An 18,420-nucleotide genomic window follows, 5' to 3' on the forward strand; every position below is an offset into this window, starting at 1 on the left:
AAAAATAGGCCAAAAATTTAGTTGAATTTTTGCAATATTATTTAATTATATTTAACAGGGAAAGGGAATTAATTTGAGTACAATTGAGTTACAGACTTAAAGGGATAATGAAGTACAAAAAAATTAATTTTAATTAATTAAAGGTGTTAAAATATGCATAAAAATATTAGAATAATTCTCAAAAAAAATGTTTTATGCATATTTTAACACCTTTTAATTAATTATAAATAACTAATTTCTCTACTTCATTATCCCTTTTATAGAAAAATATGAAAAATAAGAAAAATAAATAAATAATTTGCGTTAAATCATAAAAGAAAAGCAAAACGAAGTAGAATCTTTTTAATAAGAGCAGAGTAGAGATAGAGTCAGCACCTGAAAACAGTAATTAAGAATAATATGAACTTGGAAGTTTAATTATTCGTTAAAAACTATACTTCAAGGAAAGTTTCAGGGGTTTTTTGGGTTAATTTTCACTTTTCAGACATTCTTAATATCGTGAATAACTCTCTTACTAACTAAATAATTAAATAAATAAACTTATCTCTCAACTTACTTTATTAAGTCGGTCAAATTCGGCATGACATTTTTCTTGTTCAACGTTAAACGGAAGATAAAAGTCCGTTTTAGCATAAATGCCTTTTGTGTCTTCCAAAATCAAGCGGTCTTCCCCAATATCGACGTTTAAATACGTGCTGTCAGCCTAACAATAGTAAAAAGGGGGGAGAAGTACTTAAATTAGATTAATTAGCATTAGTTAAGTGTCGGAATTTATATATAAATTAAGTGTAAGATAAATTTCCAATATTTTCCCTTAAAAGTTAAAAATAACATTAACTAATATAAAAATCAGTGATGCTAAGCTCTAATTATCGTAATTATTAACTTAAATCTCTCTAATTAAAATTAATTTTAAGTTTAAACAAAATATAAACTCACTTTTGGTATAGTGTCAAAACTCAAATCACAACTTTTGATTTTCTATTATTTTTAACTTAAAAACCTTTTATAAAAGCGTTATTTCGGTTTAAATTAATCAAATTTAACTTATTTAATATTAATTTAGACTTAATTACCGTTAACTAACTCGATAAAAGTTAATTTCAAGCCAAAAACGGGAGCTTTTCAAAAACTACAAACTCAGTATTTTGCCGCCGAAAATTTAACGGTTTTTTTGGTAAGTCAGTTCAGTACGGTTCTATAACCTGTCGGATCTTTCCCCCCATCATTTGAACTATATTGGATTATTCCGTATTGTTTGCCTCTTAGGGGTTTTAAAGTGAAACTTTTACTCACGTGACCATCCAAATTGAAAGTAACAATCATTTTGGTGGGCTTTTCAAAATGCGCCGGTTCCTTTTTGATGACGAAATTTGGTTTTTTAGGCCCGGTCAACGATTGAAGAAGTGGTTTTTTCGTGTATTTCGTTTCCGCGGCTTGTAATAAGGGCGTTTCTTGTTGTTTTTGGCTAGAATTAGATCTGTAAACCATAAACAAACGAGAAAAATTGGTTAGGCTTAACAATTACAAGAAAAATACACAGATAAATATAGATTAGGCTTAACAATTTCAACCAAAATATACACAAGTATTGTAAATATAGATTAGGCTTAACAATTTCAAGAAAAAATACAGAAGTATTGTAAATATAGATTAGGCTTAGGGAATTATGGTGAAAACTTAGGCTTAGGGCTAGCCTATAAGCATCCCCTATACGCGTACGTGTAGCCACCTTTGACAATGCATTGGTCTAATGCACTGTGGAAGGTAGCTACACGTACGCGTTTAGGGGATGCTTAAACTCTCTATTATTCATATTATAATGAGGGTTACTAAATTCATGTGAAATACGACGTGAATAGAATAATATATGAATAGATTCAATCCGGATGTGAATACCCTTCCTTCCACCGGATATTACGGTGTGTGTGTTAATTAGATTACTTAATATTAAATTAAAATACAACAATATATAAAAAAATTGTAATTTTTAATTGTATTTTTAGCAATAACGGTTTCCGGTATTTCAACTATTTCCCTAAAAGATGGTAAAAGTTAGAAAAACGTTTATTTCGGAATCAAATTTCAACCAAAAACTAAATGAACTTTAGTTCTATCCTCCCCAAAGGTTTCTCAACTTTATTTCTACTTCAAGGTTGCCAGTAATTTGTTATTAGAGTATCTCCTGCATCATTTGGGGTTAGAACTGAATCGAACTGAATTCTACAAGCTTAATTCAGTCTGTTGTTGTAGATATAACGATTGAATATTGGCAACACTTTTATTTGCAGACTATATTATAGCCCCCCAACAAAATACCAAATACAAAACAAGTCGGGAAAACCAAAATATTACCTCTCCGTGTCGAGAAGATTATATAACCTTAAGTATCCAATGAAAACGTCGACCTTTTGCCCTCATCCTTTCCCGCGCTTTGCGCTTCCGCATTTCATCCTTACTCTCAACATTATCTTCCTCCATTTTACATATAACAAGTTGGGAAAACCAAAATATTACCTCTCCGAGTCAAGACGACTACTTACAAACTTATTTACCCAGATATGGAAATGTTTCTTAAGTTAAAATGTATGAAATATTAAAGCAGTATACAAAGCATAGCAAATATACTGTAAATCAGACGACATTTTACATCCAATAATGATATACTTGTACACATTAAAATCATCCGATGGGGGAGAAACGGGAAATGAAGAGATAAAACTTTGGAGGGATACTACCTTTACGTATTTGTAAAGGCCCAATTTTCTACTCCTCAACTGTATGCCCTCTATGTTCAAAGCCATATTCACAACAGGGTTGGCATGTAAACACTATCCTCTCGTTTCACCTCAACGATTTTCTTAGTTTGTCATCATGTCTGTTAACGTTACATAACACCAAAGCTTATTTGTGGCTACACACACTGAAAGTAAATGCGTACCATAAAAAGCATGAAAACACGAAGCTATTATCCGATTACGATCAGACCTTTCACTGGTCTGGGCTGCGTTCAGCAGAGCTCACCAAAAAAGACAGCGGATTTTGGAAATGTTTACCGGTGAGCTCTGTCGTCATAGCTTCTTTCCGGTCATCGGCGTTTTATAAATGACGCTAGCGCAATAAAACGTGCAAGGTACCAAGGCTTAACAAAAATTGTATGATAACATATTTATAGAGATAGATAACAACTTTTATAATTAAAATTAGAAACTAGCATATCTCTCAAAATTCTCGCGTGATCAACTGGTTTCACGCCAATTAAATAGCTATAGTCCCAAAGAGCTATTTGTATTAATTCATCCATGGTTTTTTCGCCAAGCTGAGAACTACACGTTTTACGTCACGTTATCCAAAAAGCCGACTATTTTCTTTGAGGACCGCGCTAGCTCAGTGCTAAGCACCGTGACGTCAAAATTCAAAAACAAAATCCCGTTATGTAGGACACTGTTAACAGCGCTGGGCTCTGCTGAACGCGGCCCAGATTTCCACCATGATTATAATATCTAAGCCTAAAGTGTACTTAACTTTCGGCTCACTCTGAACCGTTAACGTATCTGCATTACAGAAACGAAATCCAAACCCAAGCGTTTACTTTTTGGTTCACTAGGCCTATTGACAAATCAAAGTTCATATGACCAACATAGTAGCATTGTACTTGAATTCACTTTAGAAAGGATTATGCTATAAACAGATGTAGTATAGCTTAGGTAATATATAAACATCCATTTTAAATAATAATATTAAAAAACTATTTTGGAATATCAAAATGAAATAGAGCTTTAAAGCTACAAAAGTACTAAATGCATCATAATTACGAAAAGTATTTCCACATATTCACTTTATATTAAGGATAAAGGGAATATTATGGTTCTGTAGGATTCCTTTACACATCAAAACAAAACGAACTTCTAACGCAGCGCACTACTGTAACAACGGACGGACACACACAGACAAAAGCATAGACTGCTTTTTAACTCTTTCCGTATTAATTTTGAATTGAGAAACAAGATTATCTTAAATATTAAAATGAATATAATTAATATTTAATATTTTCTTCGCTAGTTATTAGCCTTATTGAACGTTACATCGTTTTAAAAAAGAACAATTAAACATTCTTGAGAGACTTGACTAATATTGGCGTTTGAAATGAAGCATACGCCGGTTGCTTCGCCTTCATCAAATAGGTAGTATATAAGGGTGTCGAACTACAGTTAAAAGCAAGAACAACCGCAATTGCGAAAACCTATCGTGGACAACCCACCCTAGGGAGGCTAGACGTTTCTCGTAACCCTAGCTGATCGCCGCGAATGTCTTAAACCAAACGATGACGATGGAGTAGAAGCCAGGTGTGCAGACTGGTGTCCATGTGTGATGGACAAAAACAAAGACCAGAAGATGGTGGTGTAGAAGCCAGGTGTACAGACTGGTGTCCATGTGGTATGGACAGAAACAAAGACCAGAAGATGGTGGTGTTAGAAGCCAGTGTGTACAGACTGGTGTCCATGTGGGATGGACAATGACCAGAAGATGGTGGTGTTAGAAGCCAGTAAGTACAGACTGGTGTCCATGTGCGATGGACAAAAACGAAGACCAGAAGATGGTGGTGATAGAAGCCAGTGTGTACAGACTGGTGTCCATGTGGGATGGACAATGACCAGAAGATGGTGGTGTTAGAAGCCAGTGTGTACAGACTGGTGTCCATGTGGGATGGACGAAGGCCATAAGATGGTGGTGATTAGAAGCCTGTAAGTACAGACTGGTGTCCGTGTGGGATGGACAAAGACCAGAAGATGGTGGTGTGAGAACTCGCCATAGAGTAGCCATTTCCGTGACTGTGAAAGCAGTTCGGAAATGGCGAACACGTTTGCTCCGATTTGGAAACTGCGAACGCGGTCACGTGGGTGTAACAACAGACACACACACAGACACACAGACACACACACAGACACACACACAGACAGACACACACGATCGTTACAGAACCTCTCCGTGACATACGTCACTCGGAGAGGTAAAAATCAAATACTCACAAAAAGAAGTGGCAAAAACCTGCTGGCTCTTTACAACCACTTAATTTGACTTAATATCCAATTTCCAACAACAATAATATACCGGTAGTTTAATTGACAACCTACTAGCATCGAAATTCTCATAAGGAATGGCTCCCGCGGATAAAAAACGGCAATTTTCAACTAGGTGGGCGTTATCTCATAAGATTTGAAAAATATCATTTGTCTTTTTTACCAATGCCTAACCGTTTGGATTTTTTAAAGCAGTCTTAGCACCAAAAAATATTTTTGAATGAGGATAAAAAAGGTCTGTCCTCTCGTAATTTTTTAAGCTTTTATCATGATTACTCTATACAACAGTAACAAGGAGTATAAACGCATTAGTGGAAGCAGTATTTTTTTCCCAAAACAATCTCGCTTATGTTTATGCAATGAATGAAATATATCACAATGCACGGGCCTTGGTAGATATAGGAGGCAATGATAATCTCTCTCTTTGCACGAGAGGTTTATCTTTAATATTTAAATAAATATAATTATTTTTAATTATTTTAATCTTCAATAATTAACATTAATAATAGTTAAATCGTTTAAAATAAAGTTATACTTATTATCTTCTCAAACTTTGCTAATATTGACGTTTAAAGTGAAGGGTACCCCTCTTCCCGCTTTCTTCAAATTTTGGGGTATATATACGATTCGTTTCCATTATAATAGTAAGGAAAAACCGCAAATGCGAAAACCTTTGGTAGCGATCCTACCTTAGGGAGGCTAGACGTTTCTCGTAACCCTAGCTGATCGCCGCGTATATCCTAAAACCAAACGATGATAATGGAGTAGAAGCCAATGATACAGATTGGTGTCTATGTGGAATAGACGGAAGACCAGTGGATGGTGGTGTTAGAAGGCAGTGTAAGTGCAGACGGGTGTCAATGTGGGATTGACAAAGAACAGAAGATGGTGGTGATTAGAAGCCAGTATGTACAGACTGGTGTCCACGTGGAATGGACGAAGACCAGAAGATGGTGGTGATTAGAAGCCAGTAAGAACAGACTAGTGTCCGTGTGGGATGGACAAAGACCAGAAGATTGGTGGTGTGAGAACTCAAGTAGAGGAGCCATTTCCGTGACTGTGAAAGCAGTTCGGAAATGGCGAACACGTTTGCTCCGATACGCAAACTGCGAACGCGGTCACGTGGGTGTAACAACGGACAGACAGACACACACACAGACAGACACGGCCGTTACAGAACCTCTCCTGGACTACGTCACACGGAGAGGTAAAAATATCCCCGTAACCATAGCAACCATGTGTTTCGTAAATACTTTAGAAGCTCATAACCCCCACGAAGTTTGCTAGATAGACCACGAGGAATTTAGGAATAGGACCACCCCTTAAAATAATAAAAAATATGTCTTTTCTAAAAACTGGGCAGGTGAATTTTAAAACAAATTCATTTTTTTGGGGGTTACCTTCCTGTGGGCTAGGACCTATGACTAGCGCCAAAACTATGATGATTCCCTAATTGTGTTCAACTTGAACGAGTCCCCAAGCTTTCCTCAAGTGACTCAGTTCGCATTAAAAAGACATCAAAAATCTTATCCTTTCTTTAAAACCTCGGACTAATCGTAGAATTAACCTTGAAATCCTTAATTTGTTTTATTGTATATAAAAAGCCTTGAAATTTAAATTATAGCGTTTGAGTGGCTTGTACTGATCAAAATTATTGTTACAAAATAGTGGTTTTTTACAGGGGTTCTCAGGGGTCATGTAAAACGTGGAAAAGTCAGGGAATTTACTTTAAAAAAATGGAGTCACAAAAAAGCCTCGAAATTATAGCGTTTGAGTGGCTTGGACTGATCAAAATTATTGTTACAAAATAGTGGTTTTTTACAGGGGTTCTCAGGGATCATGGAAAACATGGAAAAGTCAGGGAATTTATTTTAAAAAATGGGGCCACAAAAAAAGCCTCGAAATTATAGCGTTTGAGTGGCTTGGACGGATCAAAATTATTGTTACAAAATATAATATGTAGTTTTTTAGAGGACTTAATAACTATATATAAATACAAGGGGGTTATCAGGGGTCATGGAAAACATGTAAAATTCATGGAATTCAATTTAAAAAAATGCCTTGGGTATTAAAAGTCATAAAATTTCAAGAAATGGTTCGAGTTTCAAATTCAGTAACTGAACTATCTCATTTGTTACATCACCTGATTATGACGTTTAAAAATTAATCTTGAATTACAAAACGTTAAATGATATTTAGAAAGAAAAAATGTTTATCTACGCAGCTGTTAAAATAGATAAAATTATCAGTTTAATTTGTAATCAATGTTACGAAAATTTATTAATTACGATCTCAAAAACCTAACCCTAACTAAAAATATTAAACAACCCGAATTAATTTCGTCACTTAAGTAAAAAGAAGTTAACCCAATTTTTATATTTTATTAAAAACCCATATTACGAAAAATAATAATTAAATTACGTAAAATTAAAATTAAATGCGAACAAACCTTTATTTTTTTTTCCTTTCAATAATAAAATAGTACATGGCACAGGAAACTACTACTCTTACTAGAGTTATAGCGTACACCTGGTGACGTCATCGCTTTCCCCCCACAATGGGGCCAATAAATTGCCCCGGGGCAATTTGAACTAACAGAGGACGCCTTTAAAAAGTGGATATGGGGGAAAGGGGGGGGGTGAAACAGATATTCCGGTGTGAGTGTGAGTCTGTTATCGGCAAAGACGACAAAAACCATTCAGATAGGGAAGGTTACAGGTATGGCTTGTATAGTTAGAATTCTTCTCAGGTAGACTAGCACAAAGAACGCTGCAATACGGACGTGTTTCGTTCGGTTTGAACTGTTTTTTGAACACCGCTGGGAAAGTTTGTGTAAATTTGAGTGTTTTTTCTGTGTTAATTTCGGTGAACAGCTTGATTTGATTTGGATATCGTTTTAATATTGGGTAAGTTATGTATTATGATTTTTTTAAATCTTATAATAAATTTAATCGTGATTAAACTAACTAATATCATTTAAATTGATGAATATTATACTTATAGTGTTTTAGTTCATTGGGAAGTTATTTAAATTAAGTTTTATAATTTTACTGCTTTTTAATTCATTATTTTTCTAAGAAATAAGTTTAATCGTAATTAAACTAATATAAATTTAATTTTATTAGGGTGGATAATCTAAAACCGTATTTGAGGTTAAAAGTTCATACTAAGTGAGAGAGAGCAAATTTATTATTATAATTAAAAATACGACCTAATTTATTTAAATCAAATTCATTACTAAAATTAATTAGCCCGAAGTGTTTTTCAACGGCGAAATTAGAAAAAAAATTAAGTGTAAATTTTTGAAAGCGAATCACGAGGAAAAACCAAAAATTAATTTTCCTAAACAGGTTTCCCAGAATTCCTAGTAAAATACTTAATAATTTGTAAGAACTTTAAATTTCATTTCACCTTGTTAAGAAGTTAAAAGCTGCTATTACTAAACTATGGAAATTCCCGAATTAAATAAACCAATGACGTAATGAGGGGAAATAATTCAAAAAAATTCTTAATTTCATTAAACCTTTTAATTTGAACTTTGGAACCCAATAAATAAATATATAAATAACGAATACATTTTGAACCGGAAATATAATATTTACCGGTTGAAAGTGGAATAATTATATCGCATTAGCAAACCTCTCTCTTAAACCATAATGAGCGCGAAAAACGTGTTATTGGCTTTAAGGGGCAAACGGTACATTTCCCCCCCCCCCTGAAAAAGTGTCTTTACTAGACGATCTCAATAAAACAAGTCGTTCATGTTTAATTAGAACGTTCCTAATTACCATAATTGATCAATTATTAATATAAATTAACCCACTTGTTAATTGATATCTTTTCTGTGTTAATAATAAACTAATCATGGAGCAATAATTTATTAAACATAACTAGATAATTGTCACTCCAGTTAAATTACTCCATGGCAATGAAAATAGATATTTTTGGTCTTAAAAATTCAGTAACCATAAAAAAGCAAAATCCCCATTTAAAAAACAGCTTTGGTGGCCTTTAAAATTCCTCCAATGCTTTCCAGCTGTCAAAAACGACTACAATAGCGGAATCAGGCCCTCAAGCTACACTTCATACACTTTAGAAAAAAATTCACCTATAGGCCTACCTAACCATTGTCGAAGCTAGCTGTAAAACGAGAAAATTGTTTACCAAGTATAAACATAACTTATGTTCCTTCCATAAGTATGACACTACCTATACAAGTTCGTAGTGCTATTGAAAGAAAGCAGCTCGAGATAACTACTTCGAGAAGGAGAACGAGGGGGAACGAGTCAATTGAAGTCCTAAGTACACTCGGTGGTGGTTAATTAATTTTGCAGCTAAGACTTATTTCCATCTAGGTCCTATTTAGTCTATGCATTACTAAGCCCCCTTTGACAGCAGCGCCTCACCACTCACCTGGCCCCTCCCTCGCTTTACCTCCTCGAATCTATGACCTACCTCACTCACCAACTTATGGTGAACATATCTTATAAACTTATGGACTATAAAATAGACCACCGGCTAACATCAGCTCAGTACAACACGTGTTCAACTTGTAACGATTCCAAAACGAGATAAAGAACAAAATGCTTTCAATTTTAAAAGAATTTCTAACCTTCCTAAGGTTTCCCCCCATCGCCACTTTACAAAATAAAACCCCGAATTCTTAAAAGTACCTTTTATCTAATCCTATGAAGGTCAAAAGGTCAAACGTATTATTATTTTATCGTTAATAAATTTATAAACTTAATTATAGGTTAATCAGGATGGCACTTCATCTATGGAGGGCAATTATTTTAACAAGTACGCTGGTTACAATAGTGACATGTAGTTCAAGTACAAATCTACCAGGGTCCGGACTGTTCTCTTCCTCAACAAGTTTCAAAGGAGTTCAAAGCGTCTCGGAACACGAATACGCGGACTATCCGGTCACTAGCGCCACACCGGGCATTGTCCTGTTAAGCGACAAGGACTTGGTCAGTTCCTACCAAGATGGGCCCAATGAAGACCAAATGGAACACCATTACAAACAACCGCGTGTACTAACTACCATCAATGAAGACCCTGACAAAGCCACGTTCTTAACTACCAGTAGTATTATGATGCAACCCTCAAGTACTTTGGAAGTTAGTGAAATGACAACTACCAAAATTTCGCCTACAACTACGCTGGATGTACAATGGATGACGACTAAGAGGCCGCTTCCGAATGAGGAAACTACACAGAGAATAATGCCTACAACTACGCGAGTCCCTAACTCACCTACGGAGGATGTGGTTACAGAGATTCGTTATTCAACTTCAGGGGACACACCAACGGAAAAACCATCCTTAACTTCAGGGAACACGACTACAAAGATACCAATAGCAGATTCAGAAGACATAACTACAAAGAAAACGATCGTAACTTCAGAAGACATCCCTTTAAAAACATCTGGAATTTCAAGGGACACTACAAAGGAATTAACAACCACTGCGACATCAGAAGAATCAGTAACAAAGGACAGCAGCATCTTGAAAGATTACCTATCCTCGGGTTATGACTTAACCACCAAATCTCCTGTAACTACTTCGAGTGACGTCATTTCAAAGGACCTAACCACGACGATCGAACGTTTGACAACCAAACTACCTCCAACAACAACAACAACTACAACTACTACGGAGTCGAGTATAATGACAACCACGCCAACGGGGCCAAGACTAACAACTCCACGATGTCGAACGGGTCCTCCAAAACAGGGAAGACCAACTAGGAGACCCTCAACAACGGCGCAACCGGAAGTACCGAGTAAAATGGAACCCAGAAAGAAACCAACAGTAGGGACGCATAAACAAGCTTGCCCTAGACCAGAAGATATCCACCCTTGCGAATGTATCGAAATCAGGAGTCATCAAAACCCAGAAGAGGTAAGACAATGTCTCTTTAACGATTAGAAATGCTCTTGAAATCGTGTCAACGCGGTGTCAATCACGTGTCATAGCAAATTATTTAAGGGCGTGGCTTCCCCGGTGTTAATTTCACCATTCATAAAATTGTTTAGATAAATAAGTGCAAGGAGATGATACGCTAGAATGACTTTTACATATTTTCATCAAAGCTATCGTAATCCGGATTATTTTGAAAACGGAAACCAATTCCCTTTGAATTCATAGAATTCCTTTCCCAAATAAAATTTAAACAAACAATAAAATAACAAATACATCTACCCCTTTGAATAAACGTTAGTTTTCCCGTGAATATTTATATTATAGTCCCTAAATTTAACAATACAAAAGGGGATCATCGTTAAAACACTCCTCCATCCAATGTTCATAACATTTTTAATGTTTTACATTTATTTATTTATTTAGATCGAGACAGTTGCTTTGTGCAAAAACATTCGCAACATGGAAGTATTAAAAGACGCCATGAAGGGCATGCAAGGTCATTTCCTAAAATACTTCGTCATGGACAGTTGCAAAATGCCCCCTTTCCCCAATGGACTCTTCCACAATGTCGGTGTTGGTTGGCTTGAAATGCTCAATTCAACTGTCCAATTTCACCAATCATTTTTTTCCTGTACTAACGGATGTTGGTGATGTGATGTAACCACGCCCCTCTCCTCCCCCCTTTCTCTATATCTTCCCAGTGACGTCACACGATGGTCAATTAATCATAAATATCATCACTTCATTATCATTGTTATATAAATATTTCCAAGCATTAATTATATTATCTAATTATCTTTTTAAGTGTTTGAGTTTTGAATTTAATCTTCAGACATTTTTTTTTTGTTAAAACGTTATTATGAATTCCTAATTTCATGTACAGTAATTTTGTACGAACTGAACTGAATCGTACAAACTGATTTTTGCCAAATAAATTGTTTTTATAAATATACGTTTTGGATTTAATTCCTAATTAACTGTTTTTAATTTAAATCGTAATATTGCACAGTCTGTTTGTAAATTAGATCGCGATTATAATTTTTCCGAATCCTTTGAATTGAACTGAACTGAATTTTAAATTTATCTGGTTTTCAACGGGTGTAAGGATTTAAAACTACTACACTACCGCCATCTACACTTTTGAGAGTTGAAACTCGTTAAGCCTAACTGTCAATTTTTTGGCGCGAATTGGGAAACACACACGTGGGGCCTAAAATGGCGGCAAAACTACTACACTACCGCCATCTACACTTTGAGAGTTGAAACTCGTTAAGCCTAACTGTCAAATTTTTGGCGCGGGAACACGTGGGGCTTAATTACATTAATCTAATGGATTTAATTAAAGGTTATTCACTTACTCGTTTAATGATGAACTGTGTTTGTTATCCAATTCCGTGATTAAAGGTTTTGGTTGTGATCTGATGAAATGTTTTTGCATTTTTCCGTGATAATGTTTGTTTTTCAAACATTTGGCCGTTTCTGTCACCAAATTATAAATAAAATAAATAAGTGCTTAATTAATTTATTTATTACATTTTAGGTCTTAATAATCAATATAATTAGACCTAAATAACCTAATTAAAATTAGACGGAATGTAACTAACTTTAAATGAAATTAGACCAAATGTAACTAACTTTAATTAAAATTAGAGCAAATGTAACTAACTTTAAATGAAATTAGACCAAATATAACTAACTTTAATTAAAATTAGACCAAATGTAATTAACTTTAAATGAAATTAGACCAAATTTAACTAACTTTAATTGAAATTAGATCAAATGTAATTAACTTTAAATGAAATTAGACCATATGTAACTAATTTTAAATGGAATTAGACCAAATGTAATTAACTTTAAATGAAATTAGACCAAATGTAACTAACTTTAAATGAAATTAGACCAAATGTAACTAACTTTAAATGAAATTAGACCAAATGTAACTAACTTTAAATGAAATTAGACCAAATGTAACTAACTTTAAATGAAATTAGACCAAATGTAACTAACTTTAAATGAAATTAGACCAAATGTAATTAACTTTAATTAAAATTAGACCAAATTTAACTAACTTTAAATTAAATTAGACCAAATGTAACTAACTTTAATTAAAATTAGAGCAAATGTAACTAACTTTAAATGGAATTAGACCAAATGTAATTAACTTTAAATGAAATTAGACCAAATGTAACTAACTTTAAATGAAATTAGACCAAATGTAACTAACTTTAAATGAAATTAGACCAAATGTAACTAACTTTAAATGAAATTAGACCAAATGTAATTAACTTTAATTAAAATTAGACCAAATTTAACTAACTTTAAATTAAATTAGACCAAATTTAACTAACTTTAAATTAAATTAGACCAAATGTAACTAACTTTAATTAAAATTAGAGCAAATGTAACTAACTTTAAATGAAATTAGACCAAATGTAACTAACTTTAAATAAAATTAGACCAAATATAACTAACTTTAATTAAAATTAGACCAAATGTAATTAACTTTAAATGAAATTAGACCAAATATAACTAACTTTAATAAAAATTAGACCAAATATAACTAACTTTAATAAAAATTAGACCAAATATAACTAACTTTAATAAAAATTAGACCAAATATAACTAACTTTAAATGAAATTAGACCTAAATAGACAATATGTAACATAAATAATTTAAATAAAATGTGAAAACATGCAAATAAAATCACATAAATTTCACATGCTAATAAAAATTTTAATTAAAATTAAATATAAATCCCATTTAATAAAAGAAATAAGTAAACAGTATATTCACCTCTATTCAATTTAATTGAGTATTTAATCTCAACTCCCTCAATGGCAATATTGACAAAGAAATACTTGAAGAAGTCACTCGTCTCCGTTTTCTTGAAGAACTTTGTATTAACGACAATATCATAAGCCACGCATTCTTTTCCACTTTTATCAGTTTCATAATGAGCAGATCCCAAACTCATGGGGACTCTATAAGCACTCTCTTCCTCCGACATCAAAATGGACCTCAGTTCATCTTCCTTAATTTCAGGAGGACACGAAATCTCATGGCAATGACAAACGTTCAAGAAGACTTTAATGCCATCGGAGTCGATCGTTTTGATACAAAATCCAGGTTCAGCTTGGATTTCTGTAGCGTCTACTGACATTTCAGATGACAGCGGGGAATCAGATGAAAAATCATTTCCGTCACTATCTTCGAGTAGTTCTTGAAAAGCCTAATAAATATATGAAAAGAAACGTTTCTGTCGTTTAATTTCCGTAATATTTTGGCAAATACTTAATTAGGTAGCTAATTATTATGATTAAATTAAGTATTTATGTAGTTTTAAGTCACTTAGAATAGTGGTGTTAGTGTCACTACTTCAGTTTGAGACTTTGTTCACATATATTTTCGATTAAAAGCTAATAAATATTTATTTAATGGTTCAAATTAAGTTAAATAATTAGTTTTTGTGTCGTAATAACATTTATTACGACTCAAACCAAGATTTTGAAAGCGAAACTTCAAATTTCCACGTGTTAATGTTATTGTTATGGTTGCCGGTTATTATGGAAAAAAGCCAAGGCTTACCTTAATAAATGTTTGTACTTCCATAGCTTCCTCTTTTTCGACGATTTCTTCCGGATATTCTAACTTATCGAAAGTTTTACGTTTACCGCTATCTTTAGACATATTAATTATCCTTGGTTAAACCCTGATTAAACTTAAATACGTAACTTATAAGCCGTAGGAAACGTTCAATTTCGAATTTTCGACCAAGAAAGTTTGAAACTAAAATTCCATCACCATGGAGCAATATTACAGGATTGAAAATGGAGATGTTGTGGGTGCGTGGTTATAGGACTAGGAGGATTGATACCATTTACAACTGGAAGAGAAAGTGCGGTACTAATTATTATATATTAAAATTACGTTTTCTTAACTGATTGAATAAAACATAATTGATATTAATTATTTTAATCGTCAGAAACTTACCTTAATTTTACTTAAGTATTTTTAAGAGAAACGTCATCGTCACTAGGAGAGGGAAAAATTACTCGTAAATAATGTTGAAAGCAAAGCTTCATTTGAAAATAGGAACAATTTTTAATCAGTTAATATTGCTTTTGATTATTTAAACACATGTTATGGCAATTACATTTTAAAATAGGAACAATTTTTGAACAAGTCAATGTTGCTTTTGATTATTTAAACACAAGTTATGGCAATTACATTTTAAAATAGGAACAATTTTTGAACAAGTCAATGTTGCTTTTAATTATATAAACACATATTTTAAAAGAAGAACCATTTTTAAACACGTTAATATTGCTTTTAAGTATTTAAACACAAGTTATGGCAATTAAGTTTTAAAATAAGAGCAAGTTTCAATCACAGCAATATTGCTTTTAACTATTTAAAGGACAAGTTTTGGCAATTAAGTTTTAAAATAAGAGCAAGTTTCAATCACAGCAATATTGCTTTTAACTATTTAAAGGACAAGTTATGGCAATTAAGTTTTAAAATAAGAGCAAGTTTTAATCACAGCAATATTGCTTTTAACTATTTAAACACGCGTTATGGCAATTACATTTATTTATTTATCAGAGAAATATTTAAATATAAAAATGGGAATTTTAAGAATTAATTTTCGGCTGTTTTTGGGCTGGATAATCTAGATCTTAAGGCTCATTTACACGCACGATTGTAGCTCGTAAAAACAGGATTTTGCTCGAAATATTTAAATCTTTTGCGCTTGCAAGCTCAAGCTCGGCCATTTGCTTCGGAACCGCCCAGGTGTTGCTTTGGCTCGCCCCCGCTCTTTGCAACCCTCTGGGGGTCGCGGATACATTGTCTGGGCCGTATGGCACTGCTGCGCTCGGAACTAAGAACTACCCCGTCCCCTCACCTCGAGCCTTCCGCTGCGCAGCCTTAATCCTTCCTTGTCACCGACCGACCACCTGGCTGGGCTCGCCGCTGACGAACGATGTCCCACTTCCGGTAGCTGCTCAAGGGGCGTTTTACGGGTCCGCTAGCCGATCCCGCGGGTACCATTGGGAACAATGATGAGCGACAGTTGGGGAGGGGGGCGCTGATAAGGCCCCCCAGATAGGTGCAGCGCCTAATCAAGTCCTCCTCTGACAATCCGGTATTCTTGCTCATCATTTGGGTGGCGCCACGTTGAAGTGGCAGGCAGGCAGGTTGCGACGTGTTTTCAATGGGACGATGACTACTATGGCGAGCGGCGAGTGACGTTCGTGGCAAATCTGCTGGGCTTATTGTGGTTACCGAAGGCAAATGAAACGCAGTTTCTTGGCGCGAGTAACTTAAACTTCCGGTTACCCTGGGTACGCGAATGTTCGTGTTCATCCAATTTCTTTAGCCGCCCGCCTTTAGTTATCGAGTAACCGTAATGTTTGGCGTAATTGCAGGGGGAGATACGCGTTCTCTGTCGAGTCCGCCCTCAACTTAACGCTACGGACACATCGACAATTAGAGTTAAAAGTTCCGAAACTTTAATTGCGGCTTCAGAAGCGGCGGCGTCAACAAGCAAATTGTGCCGAAGCAACATGATCTTCGAGTTCATTGTTGACCGCATTTTCGCACATGACTGCACGCAAAAAAATGTGTTTGAAGAGGTGCAGAAACGCGAAGAAATTCTGTTTGAAGGCTTCAACGTACGTGTTTTCGCGTATGGGCAAGCTGGGTCAGGAAAGACCTACACCGTGGAAGGTCCGTCTCCCAACAGTTACAATTTGGTTGGCGACTACCAAAACCCGGAATTAGGGGTCATCCCCACACATTTTCAAACTTGTCCAAGAAATATACGGCGAATCACCATTTGATTTAACAAAAAATGAAAAAGTGGGTCTCTAAGGTTAACTGAAAGGTGACCGTCGAAAATTTAGCCGTTCGCAGAGTCACAACCGCGGAAGATGCAAGGCCATGGCCACCGAACTGATACTTTTCACGATGACGCTCGTTTTTCTCGGTCTCAAAATTAAATAATTTATTTCAGGCCATAGAAGTAATAGTTAAAGCGAGAAAACAAAGGAATATTGCCCCAACAACTAAAAATGTTACTTCCTCGCGTTCGCATTCAATATACATATTGAAGACAAATGGAGATAAAGAAGTAACGGGCCGAAGTTTCAACGGTAAGTTGCTGGTATCATTGTTTTTTTGGCTAATGAAATAAATCTCATAGATTTAGCTGGTAGAGAAAAACTTTGCGAAGGAAACTTGGTTGCGAAAAAAGAAAAAAAAAATAAAATAGAAACGAAAAACATAAACCAATCGTTAACCCATCTCGGAAATGTGTTGATGTCAATATCGCAAAAAGTAACGCGACCATGTGTTCGAGCCAGATTGCACGCGAGAAAACGTATTTGAAGAAGTAAAGCGGGGTGGTTAAAAAACCGTTCTTGAGGGAATTTGAAGTAAAGCACGTGGTTAAAACCGTTCTTGATGGTTGCACCGTTTGCACAAAAAGTAACTCTGGTTTTTTTTGGTACTCGTTTGATTCGTTAATAATTTCTTTCCATTAGGTGGAGCATATTCCCTACCGCAGGAGCGTATTAACGCGTTTACTGAAGAACACCTTGGGTGGCAATTCAAAAACGCTTCTCATCATAAATGTATCGGCCGATGAAGAAAATGTCCAAGCCACGATTAACTCGTAGATTGAGCGGGCAGCGAAAAACTTGGTGAAGGAAACTTGGTTGCGAAAAAAAAATAGAAACAATAAACATAAACCAATCGTTAACCCATCTTGGGAATGTCTTAATGTCAATATCGCAAACAGCAACGCGTCAAGTTGCTAAGAAGGGACAAGTACGGGTACCACATCAGCTGGCGTGGACTAATATTGTTCTCAGTTAGAAGCCTCAACTTGTCAATAAAAGTGGTGGTGACGAGATTTTTGAAACCGGCAAGGCTTTCCTCGGGTGAGGATATTTTTGAAACTGGCAAGGCTTCTCTCTCGGGTGAGGATATTTTTGAAACTGGCAAGGCTTCTCTCTCGGGCCAGGATATTTTTGAAACTGGCAAGGCTTTCCTCGGGTGAGGATATTTTTGAAACTGGCAAGGCTTTCCTCGGGTGAGGATATTTTTGAAACTGGCAAGGCTTTCCTCGGGTGAGGATATTTTTGAAACTGGCAAGGCTTTCCTCGGGTGAGGATATTTTTGAAACTGGCAAGGCTTCTCTCTCGGGCGAGGATATTTTTGAAACTGGCAAGGCTTCTCTCTCGGGCCAGGATATTTTTGAAACTGGCAAGGCTTCTCTCTCGGGCGAGGATATTTTTGAAACTGGCAAGGCTTCTCTCTCGGGCGAGGATATTTTTGAAACTGGCAAGGCTTCTCTCTCGGGCGAGGATATTTTTGAAACTGGCAAGGCTTCTCTCTCGGGCGAGGATAT

General features: G+C 35.2%; 3 protein-coding genes across 4 annotated transcripts in view; 2 read left to right on the forward strand and 1 right to left on the reverse strand.

The window, feature by feature from the left end:
* Positions 1 to 290: 290 nt before the first annotated feature.
* LOC149612715 (PIH1 domain-containing protein 1-like) lies at positions 291 to 14,787 on the reverse strand. Its single transcript, XM_089858281.1, has 6 exons — positions 14,595 to 14,787; positions 13,803 to 14,238; positions 12,367 to 12,487; positions 1,297 to 1,480; positions 557 to 703; positions 291 to 375 (listed from the first exon to the last, which is right to left on the reverse strand). Exons 1-6 carry the CDS (start codon positions 14,694 to 14,696, stop codon positions 343 to 345), a joined length of 1,023 nt encoding a protein of 340 aa, XP_089714407.1. The 5' UTR covers positions 14,697 to 14,787; the 3' UTR covers positions 291 to 342.
* The window catches only part of LOC149612716 (uncharacterized), a 52,910-nt gene continuing 42,260 nt past the window's right edge, over positions 7,771 to 18,420 (forward strand). Inside the window, exons 1-3 of one of the 2 annotated variants that reach the window (XM_089858279.1) lie at positions 7,780 to 7,987; positions 9,835 to 10,987; positions 11,432 to 11,960. In XM_089858279.1, the coding sequence (XP_089714405.1) occupies positions 9,845 to 10,987; positions 11,432 to 11,659 (1,371 nt within the window). In that variant the 5' untranslated portion in view covers positions 7,780 to 7,987; positions 9,835 to 9,844 and the 3' untranslated portion in view covers positions 11,660 to 11,960. Of the gene's footprint in view, positions 7,988 to 9,834; positions 10,988 to 11,431; positions 11,961 to 18,420 lie in introns of those variants that run through there. The other variant, XM_089858280.1, reaches the window with a different exon arrangement.
* On the forward strand, positions 16,574 to 18,045 carry LOC149612717 (kinesin-like protein KIFC1). The gene is made up of 4 exons (XM_089858233.1): positions 16,574 to 16,833; positions 16,913 to 16,995; positions 17,167 to 17,345; positions 17,552 to 18,045. Exons 1-4 carry the CDS (start codon positions 16,574 to 16,576, stop codon positions 17,684 to 17,686), a joined length of 657 nt encoding a protein of 218 aa, XP_089714359.1. The 3' UTR covers positions 17,687 to 18,045.

Source organism: Phalangium opilio, unplaced genomic scaffold (assembly GCF_054372755.1).
Source record: "Phalangium opilio isolate 3A_F unplaced genomic scaffold, DU_Popi_V2 ptg000232l_1, whole genome shotgun sequence".
Lineage (NCBI taxonomy): Eukaryota > Metazoa > Arthropoda > Arachnida > Opiliones > Phalangiidae > Phalangium > Phalangium opilio.

Bases quoted from the DNA above. Each gene is read 5' to 3' on its own strand.
- LOC149612715 (XM_089858281.1), bottom strand. From the start codon at position 14,696: ATGTCTAAAGATAGCGGTAAACGTAAAACTTTCGATAAGTTAGAATAT. The intron at 704-1,296 runs GTGAGTAAAAGT...TACTATTGTTAG, and splicing joins CTTTCAATTTGGATGGTCAC to GCTGACAGCACGTATTTAAA. The intron at 376-556 runs GTAAGTTGAGAG...TACTGTTTTCAG, and splicing joins AATTTGACCGACTTAATAAA to GTGCTGACTCTATCTCTACT.
- LOC149612717 (XM_089858233.1), top strand. From the start codon at position 16,574: ATGATCTTCGAGTTCATTGTTGACCGCATTTTCGCACATGACTGCACG. The intron at 16,834-16,912 runs GCGAATCACCAT...TCGAAAATTTAG, and splicing joins ACTTGTCCAAGAAATATACG to CCGTTCGCAGAGTCACAACC. The intron at 16,996-17,166 runs GTCTCAAAATTA...TTCAACGGTAAG, and splicing joins GATGACGCTCGTTTTTCTCG to TTGCTGGTATCATTGTTTTT.